Below are 15,167 nucleotides of genomic sequence, written 5' to 3'. Positions count from 1 at the left end.
AGATGTAAAGAATGCTACCAGTATAGCTGGTCGTACCACTGCAGGTCAACCTGGGTGGAGAGGTTTAGTCCCAGTATGGTAATATTACGAAGGAGGGTAGAATGCTACTCCCCTCATAGAGGAGTCGCAGACAGACAGCAAAGAGATTGGTATACGTTTGTGGTTTTGGCCAAAAGGCCTCCTTCTAATATACTTGTTCCTGTGGGAATAAACTGTGACTGGATCAATACACTGGTTCAAGTAGGAACTGTTATTTTCTTTCTGTAATTTGTAACCCACCAATGGTGACATGTTACATGTTTGAGCTGAACCTCTGCTCATAAGCCTTTATCCATTCTTCTAACTCTACTTCCTCTTCTTTGCACTTTCTGTCCCTAATTCAAAACTATCTCTTGTTGGCTTCATCAAAATCAACTGGGTGACACATTAGTAAAAAGCCATTTACTGATATGTTTGCAGAATTTGAACTGGTAAACATAGCACTCAACTTTCCAGTAGTATATCACAAGTTTCCATGTAACACACTGTTCCAATTGTGCATTTGCGTTTGCAATAGCATTTTAAGTACTGGTATCACTGAGTATTCCAGAATTGATAATGTCATGATTGGCATCTAAATAACTGTGCCACACTTTCTTTAAAAATATGTGTCATGTTAGCAGTTACAATATTTCCTCTTACATAACAAAAAAATAAATGAGGCACAGACACTAAATAATATGATCCAAGTATCACATGTACAATTCAGACTTCCATAAAGCACTAACACCCAAATATGTGTTGTCTCATTCAGAACTGGTAGCATAATAATAAAATTAAGCAATAAAAGTTGAAACTATAGTTACAACTGAAAATGTAAGAGAGACCAGAACTCTAACAAGAATTTCCACTTATTGCATGCAGTCCTTAACACCATCACGTTACCTGAGCGCAGCTCCAGGCCACATTCAAATTTCATCGCTGTTGATGTTCTCACCTATCATTTCTGATGGCACAGATAGCCTAACAGTTAGGATGACTGATAACAATGAGCAGAAAAGTCTGGATTCGAGTCCCAGTCTTACACAAATTTTCAAGTGTCACTACGGATCCATCAGACTACAGAACCAGCATATGTTAATGGTTCGCATCGTATCATTTCATATCACTACATCTTCACTGGTTTCATCCCCATCAATCCACTCATCTGATGTTCGTGCATTTAATTAATTTGTTTCATTTAAATAATAAGTAATTAGCTCAATTTTTATTCCATTTGCATTTAAATCTTTCTAGCCATGGCATTTCAAATTTAAATTCAATATGAGAACAAAGGCCAATTTTAATTTGTGCACTTCAAGGACAGACTAAGACTGTCCCACTTTTACACATAGTGTACTGTCCAAAACCTTTGTTCAAAAGGAGCTCAACAACTCTCACATGGTTTGTAAGCAGTGTTCACCACCGTCCATGGTTGCATATAATACAATGCTCAAAAACTGTTAAATATATTCTTAAAAAAAAAAAAAAAAAAAAAAAAAAAAAAAAAAAAAAAAAAAAAAAAAACACCATAACCCCCACAAAATCCAAAACAGGCCTCTGAAGCTATGTACAGCATTGCCAAAACTTAAGTATGAGAAGGGAAAAAACAGATTAGAATGATCCTAACATAATGAATAATGGAAAAAAGTTGATGTTAGTAGAATTATTACGTTCAGTTCAATAACTAGCACTACTTTAGAAAGACAAGAAGAGAGCTACCACTCAAAAACAGCCTCAAATAATTCCCCAAAAACTACAATGAAACAAGGTCCCACCATCACTGTGCATGACAGAAGTAATTCAGATTTCCATATTTGTTGGAGCATTCTAGTTCACTCATAATGTTCTAAAATGTTCTGCGCATGAACCATGTGTCTCAGAAACACAGCTTTCTGGCGCCACTCTAGAAATAAACTACTTTATTAAGGACTATCAATGTACAAAAATATCCTAAATGAAATTTTGTTTTGTAAGTGGCAGCAGTATAGGGGTACACACTGAACAATGTGGCTTAATTTTTATTTCCAGTTCATCATCTTCCTCATCACCATTTCCCAGCTCTAGTTTCCTGGGTATAGTTACATGCACTCACCATATCCTGCTGTCTTCATAGATATTCTGTTCCTGGACATCTTCCCACTGGAAGTTTATTTCATTTCAAGCCCTCTAGAATTCTCTCTCCTCCTCATCTGCTTTGACAGTATCTACTCAGCATTTTATGATCCTTCTATGTGATCTTTCGGTTTGGATATTTATTCTGAAATATTTTCTGGCAGATCATTTTTCATCCATTCTTGTAATGTGCTTTTATCACTGCAAGCTATGTTTCTTTATTACATTAATAACAGGCACTTTGCTGCCAGCTATACTCTTGCTCACCTGATTTTTCACCGTGTCCTTTCTAGCACTTTGGTTCATAGTTCTGATCAATCTCTCTTGTCACCCGAATTCTGCTGTAGCTTTTTTCAGTAGGGTACACTAAGTGAGAACTGGCATGAAGTATGGTTAAAAACTAGGTTCTGTGTGTGTCCTACTGACTATTTCCTGATTAATATTGTTGTTTTGGAAGTTAGGCTTCGCATGTATTTGAAATGGAAAACTGATTCTAATATTGTCTCTTTTAAATATAAGTCTGAGTTTGTTCCTTCCCTATTTGATGGTAATTTCTATGGTCTAGGTGTTGCGTATCTTCAGTTCAAAAGTTTTAAACAAACTGTTACATTCTGTCAGCTTTTTCTGCACCTCAGTTTCTGCTTTTCCCCGTAAAACATCATCTGTGAATACTAGGACACTGGGTTCACTGCCCATTTCATACATAGATTTTTCAATCTTGTCCCTTACTATTATGAACAGGGATGATGGGGCACTTCCTTGCTGGACAGCTCTATTTGCATAGATCCATATCGACCATCCACTACCTATCCGAACACAGCCATAGCAGTTCTGATGTAACATCTTTAATTTACCAATTAAATACTTTGGCATCTTGAGATGTTCCAAGCATTCCCAGAATTTGTTTCGAAGGAAACTATCATGGACTTTTTCAATGTCCAAAATTCAATGACAATATTCTTTCCATGTTCCCCATAACTTTTCTATTAACTTCAAGCCAGGTTAATGAATATTTCCTATTTTGTGTGTATCTTACTGATGGGTCATTCTCCATTTAGCAACATATCAAAATGTCTCTCCATTTCACCTCTGATTTCTTTCACTGTTCTTATTAAGCTTCCATTGTCTGTTTTTGAAGCAAGGGCATTTACATACCATATTTGCACGAATTTAGGCTGCATGCAAATATAGGCCACACCTCAACTTTTGACATGAGATTAAAGTAAAATGTAAATCTCAAATATATGCCACACTACTAAATTTACTAGAAAGTTCAATTAGACAATACTTTGAAATGCATCTCATTCCCTCTCCTCTTCAACTTCTGTATAACTAAGAGTAAGAGTAACTCATCACACATACACAGTTATGACCTGTTCCAATATTTCATAGCCCTTGTTATTATCATTTTTGTTAAGCATATTCTGTGGCTTGAGCTGCAGATAAAACAGCAATATACCTTCAATTACGAAGTACTGCCAAGAAGTACATGATACAGGCATTAAATTATGTTGACAACTGCATATAACAATTGAGCAGTGCAGAGCATCAATGTTAGACTTTGTGATTTGGGACCATACGGAAATGAACAGTACGTAAAAGAAACATTTTGCCAATGGAATTTAAAGTTTCAAATAGGTGAGTACAGCTATTTACAACACAAAATAATCGGTCTGTTTTTCACAGAACTATAACTGTACAAAAACTACCTCAGGCTTACAAAAGCGGTTTGACACCTTTTCAGTTTTATGTGATCCGACTACAACACAAAAGATTTTATTTAGATTCACAAGTAGGGTATGCAGACCTAGTGCCGGTCTATTCTGCTATGCCAATCAGCATTACAGTAAAAATGTACAGGAAAAAAGTGTGCAAATAAGTACATATGCTGCTGAAAAGCAGTGGTGCACAGTGGAGTGAGGAACATTACGGCTGATGGATAAAAACTGCCACTATTGTGGTTTTTAATCAGAAAACACTCCTCAAGGGAGAAAGCTTCTCAGCTGGTATTTTTGTGAGTGCTCATAACTCTACACTGCACCACTTACATGGTATTTATTTCAAAATACAATGGACGTGTATATGTCACTTTGAAACTGACAATCTATGAGCTGAGGGTGAAAAATCTCGATTATTGGCTGCACCATGATTTTTCAAGCCAAAATTTAGGAAAAAAATGCAGCCTATATTATCAAAAATATGGTATTCACTTCTTTTATTCTTCATTACTTTATATGGGAGCTTCCTATTTCCTCGAAAGTCTTCATCCATCCCTATAGTGAAGTCATTCCAGCAGTTCTCCTTTTATTACTTTATCTGGCATTTTACAATCAGACTTTTGTTCTGGTATTCCTGTGATAGATTTTTTCCAGTTAGTACCCATAATTTGTAAAAAAAAAAAAATACAAAGAAACCTTATTGTTAGCTGTATAATGGAGGCAGAAATGTTTCAACAAATGGGCAGATAATTTTCTCTAAGGTAATGTGAATTTGACATCCAAGGCACTGAAAGTGACAAACATGAATACGTTTTTCTGCTCTATTCTATTGGTGTCATGTGGAAATCATATGTGCACAAGACAAAAGAGAATTGTTTCTAGCAGCCAAACACAGTCAGGAACATTTCACTCTAATAGTGACAAATTCCACTTCTATCCACCTAACACTAACTAGGCATGAGATGGCACAAAAATTAACAGACATGTTAAGTGCAAGGATATTCTGATGGAGTTAAAGTTTAGCATTTATGAACAATTGTAAATGAGACCAAAAACTAGAATGCTCCAAATTCCCATAAATTCAGTGAGTTTCCCCAACACCAAATAATAATAATGAAAACGTGACTCTACCGCATTTGGGATCTGCGTCGCCTGCTGAGAATAAATAATACACTAGAATTACAATACTGATATTTAAGTCAAAATTTAGAAGTATCATACAAAATCCAAAACAAACTTAGTACAACAAAATAGCTACTATAGAAGTCTCCAAAATAATACACATATGAAATATAGAATTTACAAGCTAAATTATTCTGACTCAGTCATATTTCTATTACTTATCTAAGAGTCAGTCACCTGATGCTTTTGATGTAGTTTATTACTTACAATGTGGTTTATTACTTACAATTTACCAGCACATACCAGTATTTATTACATTTCTGCATTAGAAATTACGTCAAAATATTAGCCTTTTGTTCAGGTAATACAATTTATTATCTTAAAAAGTAAGGATGGTAAATGTAAGTGAAGTAATAAGCAATAATAGTAAAGACTATATGTGACATTTCAAGAAAAGAATGCAAGGACTGGTACAAACAGAGGCCACATATTATAATGTCTTATTTGTTTTCAGTAGGTATGTGATCCAGCACATGAATGATCAGTGTATCAAATAACAAAAGACAACAAATGGAAAAAGAGAAATTATTGCCCAGACTAAGAAGCCTGCAAGAAAGATCTTGCAGAATGCAGAAGGTACTGACACTGACTCACTTCTGCTAAGTCTTGTAAAATCAGAACTGAGGCTCAGAATAAAATAGAAAAAACCTGGAGACAAATCCATGCATGGTTAGTACCCAAGCCGGCTGGAGATATTTTATAATGACATATACCACACACATTGTGGCTTAAACACAGAAGAATGAGAACAGGGTCTGAAGCTCTAATAGTGGAAACACAAGATCATGCCTTGAGGGAAAAGAACTGTGAAAGAGTAATTATGAAACTCAGCATCAAGATGATAGATGTCGACTTGGTAGAATACACTCTGAGACTACAGACCACATACTATAAGATTACCCATCTTGGCAAAGAATGAATACCAAGAGCCACAATTAGGTGTATTCCTACCATTTTTGGCAAGTATGAGGAGCTCTACGAGTACCAGATCACTCCAACGAACTGTATGATCACTCAGCTAAAGCATTCACATCAACTGGATGTAAAACAATTCTATATGTTCAACAAATACATATCAACTCAATGCTTGCAACTAACAAGCCTGATGTTGCACATCAGCCAGATGAAGAATTATGCCCCTTAACTGATGTCTTACATCAATGTAATGGGAACATTAGTGATAAGGTGGCTAGCAAGAAACTGAAATACAAGGATCAGAGCATCAAGGTCAGCTGTTGTCAGCCCTGTCATCATTCATGCTCTGAAATCAATACCACATAGCTTGGAGAGCTGTCTAGAATCTGTGTATGTAATAAATATGGTGAAACACAAGCCATAGCAGTTTTTGTAATGTATTTTAAAATGACTTAAAACACCATGCCTAATGCTGAGGAAGAAGGTAGTAATCTGCAGCAGATAGATCTCATAGCCAATAATTTAACCTCTCATGTGAAAAACAGATGATGATGATGATGATGATAGTAGTAATAATAATAATAATAATAATAATAATAATACATTCATAGACATAAAATTTGAAGTAAAATATGTGGGTGAAATATTGGTGGCCCTTTAAATTGAGAAGGGATTTACAGGGGCAGGGGGCGTTGCCACACCTCTCCAATCTCATTTGAGATAAAATTATTACAGAACTGAAAAAAAGAACTAAAAGTGAAAAACAGAGGAAACCTATTAAAACCTGAACAAACAAAAGATGTTAAGGTCACCTGTTTTGTTTAGATTATGGAAAGTGAAGGAAGTGTATGGTAGAACATGGGCATCTACACCTAAAGGTGCATGTCTACATACAAAACATTAAGACACCCACTGTCAAATATGGAGCTCTACATTTGAGCAGAACTTCAATCCATCTGACATCCCATCACACTGTCTAACCTACCAGCAGAAAATGGAGACTAAAATGTTATGGACGAAGTCAGAGACTCCCAACATTGAGGATTACACAAAAATATCATGGTATACATCAGAAAATTAAAGAGTACACAGTGGGTGAAACAAGTTAAAAACTGAAACCTCCTGGCAGATTAAAACTGTGTGCTGGAACGAGACTCAAACTTAGGACCTTTGCCTTTTGCTGGCAAGTGTTCTACCATCTGAGCTACCCCAGTATGACTCACAACCTACCCTCACAGCTTCTATTCTGCCAGCATCTCGTCTCCTCATTCTGGAAACTTAAAAATTGGCTGGAGGAAGCCCATATAAAAACAATGTAAGTTACAGATATGAACATTTTCAGTCAAAAGGTAAACTGTTGCTTAGTACAGCCACAGATTTAGGTTGTGAAGGGGCTAGAAAAAAAATAGAATTTACAAATAAAAATAGCCCATGGACAGAAGATCATAAGACAAATCACAAAAGGGGTATGTGGTCCAGCAGGGTCTACATGCAAATGACAATAACATCCCTGAATGTTCTCCTACATTGTTTAGCTGGAGTAATTCTTAAAAACAAAAGGGAACAAATATGATCACACCATATTTGCCCACACTGTATAGTCAGTACATTCCAATTACATACTGTGCTTAGTACAAATACTACTATTGTTTGAGACAGATGGATTTTGTGTTATGGCAGTTACAGATTAAAGAAAATCAAATGAATGTAATATGTTTTAAACTGCTATATAACTAGAAAACAACACACAAAACTTTGATAACTTACCCCACCATATGCATACATGTTGTTGTGGGTCTGCGAGGGATTTACTTTTGATAGAAGAAATCTTGCCTGCAAAATACAATTTCTTTGGTAGTAAAAGAGTAACACAGTTTTGAAAGCTATAATAGTGCTCAAGTTTCATCCTATTTACCTGAGATCCACCCTGCTCTGTATCAATGTACCGAGGCATTGGGAAACGTGTCTGTAATATCTCTTGAGCATCATCAACAGGTGCCTGCAGAAGTTGTCGGAAATTTTCATATTCCGGCATGTCTTGGTAGCGCTGAGCCCGCCATTGTGCAATTGTCTGAAAACAAGGTAGTTTCATCATAGTTACAAAGAATTTTTACTCCCTAGAAGAAAACTTTGAATTTATATTTGCAAAGTTTCATTATCAGATTTTGCATGCATACTGAGGTAAAGGTACAGTGCCAAAACGTAATACAATGCTGTTTACTAACATCTGTTTCCATGCTTCTTTATAGCAGCAGTTTGGTATGGAAGAGTATGCAAAATTATGTAAAACTTGCAGTATAGACCACATTTTAAAATAAAAGCCCATGGTGAACTGCACAGACTGTTGCATACTTATCAGGGAGACAGTGATCAATTTTCTTTTCTTCTTTGTTAAGCTGAGCAGTTTGTTCTGCTTCTTACGCCCCTCCCCCCCCCCCCCCCCCCTCTCTCTCTCTCTCTCTCTCTCTCTCTCTCTCTCTCTCTCTAAATTTGTTTGCAGAACACGTGAATGCATTCAGACTTAACCACTTTGAAAAATCAGTTATTAGACACCACATGCTGGAAACTAAACATGTAATCAACAGTATAAAAAACAATCTGGTGGTAGTGCTACACAGTGAAGCCAATGGTAAGACCCTAGGCCTTTTAGAACAACTGGAAGTATACAGCCACAAAATCACAAAGCCTGAGCTCATGTTAAATGAACAGACAGGTTTCACTAGATACAGTTATTTTGGTAATTTTAAACACATATTTTAAATTTATTTCTTTACATATGTCATTTTATTTAAATTTCAGATACACGACACTACACAATAAACATCTTGGGTTGGCTCATATTAAACTGCACCTGTGAAATGTTTTGAAATGTGCAAACAAGTGTATCCCTTGAGCGATATGTTGTGTCATTACAGAACGGATAAATTAACATCACCTGAAATTAGAATGCTCCTCCCGGATTTTCTGTAAATTTGCCATTGTTTCTCATCATATTTTCCGTCACAGTATTCGTGACTTACAGGACCTTGCATACTACCTTCTCACAACAGGAACACACATTTCTCATCACCTCACTCAAGCACAAACTAAATGTGGTATTTACCCAAGTGTAATAATAAGATGATGATGATGATGATGATGATAACGATTATTATTATTATTATTATTATTATTATTATTATTATTATAAGATGACCCCATTTATTGAGGAAGCTCCACGAGAAAAAATTATTTTTAATATGTTTTGACTAAGCAAAATTATAAACTGTTTAATTCAAAAAATATCTGCCTAAAAAGTTAATATTATGCCTACTCCAAACTTCCTTATATTGCTTATCTACATTTTGATAATGCAGTAAAACTTGATCAAAGTGGAACTAATTTGGAAATCTACCCAAATTTTACAATTATTTCAGTCTCAATGCATTCAACACACTTTCATATGCTAAATTTTTGTAAAAAAATGCAATGTGCCTAATGTGGAAGCAGAATGCAAATTTTAAGACTTAATTAATAATTCACTGTATAATGTGGAAAAGAGTTTATACAGTACTATTGTATTACAATATACATCAGTTATTGATGACTCTAGAGGGCCACTACTTTTGGCACAAAGTCTGTACAGTCTGGCAATGCTGTAAAGTGACACAAAACCAAGAAAAGAGGTTTGGCACAGCACTGTGGGCATAAAACTACACCCCTCTGTGCAGCAATGAACAGGTTGTACGCAATGTCGGTGCATCGAAAGAAATGTTTTGTTTGTGAGCAATCTGTCAGCGTTTCTCATTTACAATTATTACTGATGCATACAGGTGCATGCTGGAACATTGTTTCTCACTTACAAACACTCTGCTGCCATCTGCACGGTTCCTGTAAACAATTGCTTTACCCAGCGAGGTCAAGCATTCCAAAGAAATGCACTCCTTGCATTATTTTCTGCCATTTTCAGTTGACTAGTAGCAATAAGTGGTAACATGATGTCAAACAAAAAGTACGTCACTAACACTTAACAAAAAGATTAAGGTCATCGTGGCGAGTTAGAAAGACAAACTCTCTGTGCATAAAATAGTGTTGCATTTCAAGCGGAGTAAAACAAAAGTTTATGATGCTTTAAGAAACAAGGTTGGATACAGGATGAAAGGAAACACACAAATGAAAAGAAATGTGAAGAAGACAGGAAACAAAGAAATTAATGAGGTAGTGTGGGAATGGTTCTTATAAGTGTGCGAGGGAAAAAGCTTATCTTTGCCTGGACCCATGCAGCCGTGTGAGGTTCTGAAATTCACTAAAGAGCTTGGAAATACAGAGTTTAAGGCATCCACAGCATGGCTGGGCACTCTCAAGCTAGGCACTGTATTGTGTGGAATGAAGTGAGTGGAAGCAAAAGATGTGCAGGGAAGTATAGCAATGAATGGAAGACAATACTGTACAACCTAATAGCAAATTACAACTCTAAAGACATATTCAGTGTCGATGAAACACGACTGTTCTGTCATGATTTGCCTTCAAAATTTCTAGCATTTCGACACTGGCAGAAAAATGCCAAAGGAAACGCCCACTGTACTGTTGTGCGAAAACATATTAGATGAAGTGGAGAAGCCACTGGTGATTTGAAATGTTGCAAGACTGTGTTGTTTAAAAAACAGATGTCAACAGGCTTCCATTAACACCGTGCAGCAGTAAAAAGGTGTGGATGGTGAATGGTCTTATGGAAGAATGAAAATCACCAAGTTCTCCTTTTCCTAGACAAAACAACCTGCCACAAGAAGGTCAAGTTATCAAATGTGAAACTGACTTGGTTCCCAACAGGTTCAACCAGTCTCATATAATCCATGAACCAAGGGGTTATTCTTCACAAATTCAAGTCTAATTACAGGTGATTATTGATGCACACTCTTATTCTTAGTGTTGAAGAAGCTAAAAGTGCATTTATTCTCGTAATGTCAGTAGTTATCCTGGAAGCAGTAATTTGGATTGACTTGGCAGAAAGGGAAATAAAGCCTGAAACTGATACCAAGTGCTCATACAAAGTGGGGTTTGGAGGTTAAGAACAAGAATTCTGTAGCCATCAAAGCTCAGTGGCCACTGAAGTACAAGAAAATGCAGCAGTGATTGCTGAATTAATGAAAATGTGAAACATTTCATGTAGTGCAGATGACTACATTTGAAGTGATGACTTTTTACCAACTCACTCCACTTTTACTTTAGAAACATATTTAATAGAAATCCACAACACAGAATATGATCAGAAAAAACCAAGGAATAAGAAGGAGGAGGAGCTAAATGATGTCCTTAGAAAAATTAATATGCCTGAAGTAGCTACTGCACACAGAAACAATGCTATGCAATTTGCAGCACATGCAAATTGCAACTATCATATAATACAAAAAACTGCGTAGAAAAAAAGATTCTGAACAGGAAATTTAAATAGGTTTCCGTCATTGATATGTGGTGAAAAAAGTGAAATGAAAAATGAATAAACATAGGAATACCTATATGTACATACAGCAATAAACCAATTTAAAGTTAGAGTAAAAATACAGAAATGCCATATTATTTATCATTTAGTGTAATAGTCTAGTGTTCTATTGTACAATATGCAGTAAATAAACATTTTGAGCAAGTTTTACTATATGCGGAGAAATCAAATAAACAAAACGAAATTGTTTTGCCAGTAAAAAGAAACGGTTTTACCAGTACATTAATTTTTATTTCCACAGCCTTTTTTGATTACTAAGCCTGTCGGATGTACTATCACTATTTTTCTTCATCAGCTACAACAACACTGATGCATGAAACACATAGGTAAATACACCATTGCCCCCTTCTAGACTTTTACTTCGTAAGTGTGAGTAATTTTATTGCAAAACCTGTTCAAATACAACAAATGTTTGTAAGATGATAGAATTTAATGCTATTTCTTACTACATTTCATGAAATTGTCAAACTCTAAGCAGAGCAATAGACTGTTGTAGTGAGAAGTTCACAGTTTCTTGCATATCCTGTTCACTAGCACCGCATGAGTGAAATGTAACATCACTGATTGAGTAAGGTTGAAACTGTATTGAGCTTTTTGGCTTATCGGGAAATCCTGAGCATACGCAATATCGTATGCGCATCCCTACCCTTCTGAATTCTTCAAAATAAATCTGAATCTAAATCACACCAAAAGCTCCATCTGCAAATGTAACAAAACCCTTATACTACTCCATTAACCAACAAAAAAATGTTGATCTCAGCAGCAATGGTTTGATCTATGAATAAAAGATGATCCTGTATTTTTCGAATGACGAATCTGGGAGGAAATCCCATCTTATGACTGGGTAAATAAGGTAGTACATTAAATTGTTTTGAACCTGAAGATGGACCCACAGGTTCTGCAATGCACTGTAAAAAAAAAAAAGGAGAGGGAGAGAGAGAGAGAGAGAGAGAGAGAGAGAGAGAGAGAGAGAGAGAGAGAGAGAGAGAGAGAGAGAGAGAGAACTGTGACTGAAGAAGTTATTATTCCTACTTCCTGTATAATGATAAGTCTGTGACTTAAAAAGTAGAAAAGTTGGATGACATCAAATAAGTTGATGTCCTGCAAACAACCAATTTTTAAGCCTCCAGTAATTTAAAACGACTAACTTGAAAATTATGAAAGAGAATTGCTGGCTAGCACACGGGCACAGGCACAACACTACTCTGGTTTTCGGACGCATAAGATCCTTCCTGAGTAACTATTGGCCAACAATTCTGTCACACAATTTCATAAAACACCAATAATGTCACTGTTTACTAAGTAAATGGTTCAGGCAAATATAAAAACGAAATCATGTCATCCTATCTGGTAAGTCTCCCCAAATTCGGGTTTCTGGGTAACTTCCATAAACAGTACCCCTTTCGCTAAACCTCTCCAGTCCTTTTCCTTCATCCCTCTTCCTTCCCCTTCAACTCTTCTGCCAGAAAGAGGAGCCCCTGACTCCGAAAACTTGTGAAAGTTAAATCCTTTTATTGCTATTTTTTTGTGACAAGAGACAACAGTAAAAATTAAATTCATTCAGCTAGTATGATCAGCATAGGTTCTTACCTCCCCATGGAAGATCAGTATCTGAAAAAATGTGTCCATCAGCAGGATTCTGTCTGGCTGTATACTGCTTGTATCTAGAAGCACTGGCTCTGGAGGCCCATTAAAGCTATAGCTGTACAGAATAGGTTGTATCATGATAAGGGATTGCGTTAAATCTTCTCTCATTAGCATATGCCTGTCGAAACACAAAAAAAAATAAGAGTAATAATCTTTTCAATTGGAACATTTACGTATTTCATGGTGCTTTGAGATATTTTACCTGTAAAATGTAGTTTCATCAGGACTATTGTTGAAAACTTGAAGGAAATGTGAACGTCTTAAGTGGAACATAAATTGTGGGTAAAGAGTAAAATTTTCAGAAAGTCGGAAACTATTTGGATCGTCTTTTGCATATTCTCCAAATTTCTGGCACTGCAATGGAAGCAAACATCAGTAACATAAGCCAAAGAATTTTTAATTTATATTTTAAAATTCATTTTCAGATCATAATTATTGTGTATTGTTGACAATGTTGACATGTTCAAGAGTTAAATAACTTACTAATCTAATGAGCATCCGGTCTATCCAGCGCAGCATATCAGGGCCATCATCAGTCTCTGCTCTGAAAACTACCATTCTTGCCATCAAAACTGCTGCTGCTTCTTGATCAAATCCAGCACTTATGTGGTGCAAATTGGCTGTAGCATCTGCCCAGCTTAAAAAATAATATACCTTTATTACTCATAATGATTACAGAAAACACACCATATAAAACTAAAACATGAATATTATTGTGATATACTCATCAATGATAAATGGACAAGTGATCACCGGGGGGGAAGACACTTTATGAAACATTATGTTCACTAGTTCAGATAACAGGAGTTCAGAACATGCCCACCTCCCATTCAAGGTAATAATACAGACAGTAATAAAATAGTATGACGAACACAAAATAAAAGATTATCAGAATGGAGAAAGAAATAAGGAAACATATCTCAAACATATTCAGAGGTGTGTGACAGAAATCATTACTTTTAAAAGGGAGTTTAATAATGGGATGTGTACTGTGTACTTCCTCAAAATTAGAAATACTGACTATTCTATAGTTTTCTAGAGAGATGTGTGGAGAAATTCTAGAGCAAAGCTAATACACAAACTGTGTGGCAACAAACAATTCTGGTATGCAGTAAGTGGTATGCAGTTTCACTGAAGTTGATAAGAAGTAACAGAATATGATGGGTATGGTTTTTAAAAGTGTGTGGTGGAACTGGTAACAGTAATCATCTAGCTCAACAAGATCTAATTCAAATAATATAGCATGTATTTGCTAAAAAAAGAAGAAACATTGTCCATAGTAGGTTGCAATGTAAATGATCTTTATTTAAATCATGTGATTAGCTAATTTCAACAAGAAGTCATTTGAAGCACATGGGTGATATTACATATTATATGCCGTAATTATCAAATTATTTTACAATCTCACAGGTCATACTGGTGACTGTGTTCTAAGCACAGACCAATATGAGAAGTGACATTAACATTTGTGATATGGCCCCATTTCCAATATAATGATGGAATATGACATCTACTTTGTACATGTAAAGTAAAATAATTTGATAATTGCAATGTAAATAATAAAACCACACACATTTGAAAATGATTTATGGTCAGAATTAGCTAATCGCACGATTTATGTAAAGGCTGTTTACATTACAGCCTACTATGGCCCATGTTTTCTTTAATTAAGCATTTAGAGGCTACAGATCCATACAGGAACAAAATTTTAATGTATTTGCTACAATAAATGACATTAAGACAATTTTAAGGGGAAGCTCTGTCATTAGCTAATGATGAAATAGCAAAGCAGGGCAAGAAGATGAATGTGCAGTATGTAACGCAAAGACAATGACAATGACAATCTTCCAGGAGCAGAGATATATGCTCGCTTGGTAACATCAATAAAAATAAATAAATACAATGAAATATTACTTCCTGGCTATTGTCGTCACTCTAATCCTTCGCTGTCCACTTGAATGTTGGTACTGAGTTATCATCTGTATACATCCTCTGCCTCCCTGAGGAATGGGGGCTGCATGCTGGAAATGATTGCGTTATTGAGAAAGAGAGAGAGAGGGGAAAAAAAGTTGTAAATTGTTATGCAGTTAGAC

At 35.8% G+C, this 15,167-nt stretch overlaps 1 protein-coding gene across 4 annotated transcripts in view; it reads right to left on the bottom strand.

Moving 5' to 3' along the window:
* Positions 1-15,167, bottom strand: part of LOC126276587 (protein transport protein Sec23A) — a 102,987-nt gene that overhangs the window by 24,955 nt on the left and 62,865 nt on the right. Inside the window, exons 10-16 of one of the 4 annotated variants that reach the window (XM_049977288.1) lie at positions 14,989-15,095; positions 13,558-13,711; positions 13,277-13,428; positions 13,018-13,192; positions 7,864-8,019; positions 7,716-7,781; positions 4,983-5,006 (exon numbers count right to left, since the gene is read on the bottom strand). In XM_049977288.1, the coding sequence (XP_049833245.1) occupies positions 4,983-5,006; positions 7,716-7,781; positions 7,864-8,019; positions 13,018-13,192; positions 13,277-13,428; positions 13,558-13,711; positions 14,989-15,095 (834 nt within the window). Of the gene's footprint in view, positions 1-4,982; positions 5,007-7,715; positions 8,020-13,017; positions 13,193-13,276; positions 13,429-13,557; positions 13,712-14,988; positions 15,096-15,167 lie in introns of all 4 variants that reach the window. The other 3 variants (XM_049977289.1, XM_049977290.1, XM_049977287.1) reach the window with 3 other exon arrangements.

Source organism: Schistocerca gregaria, chromosome 1 (genome assembly GCF_023897955.1).
Source record: "Schistocerca gregaria isolate iqSchGreg1 chromosome 1, iqSchGreg1.2, whole genome shotgun sequence".
Taxonomy (NCBI): domain Eukaryota; kingdom Metazoa; phylum Arthropoda; class Insecta; order Orthoptera; family Acrididae; genus Schistocerca; species Schistocerca gregaria.
Note: the sequence above shows the minus strand (reverse complement) of the source record. Positions and strands in the feature narration are given on the sequence as shown.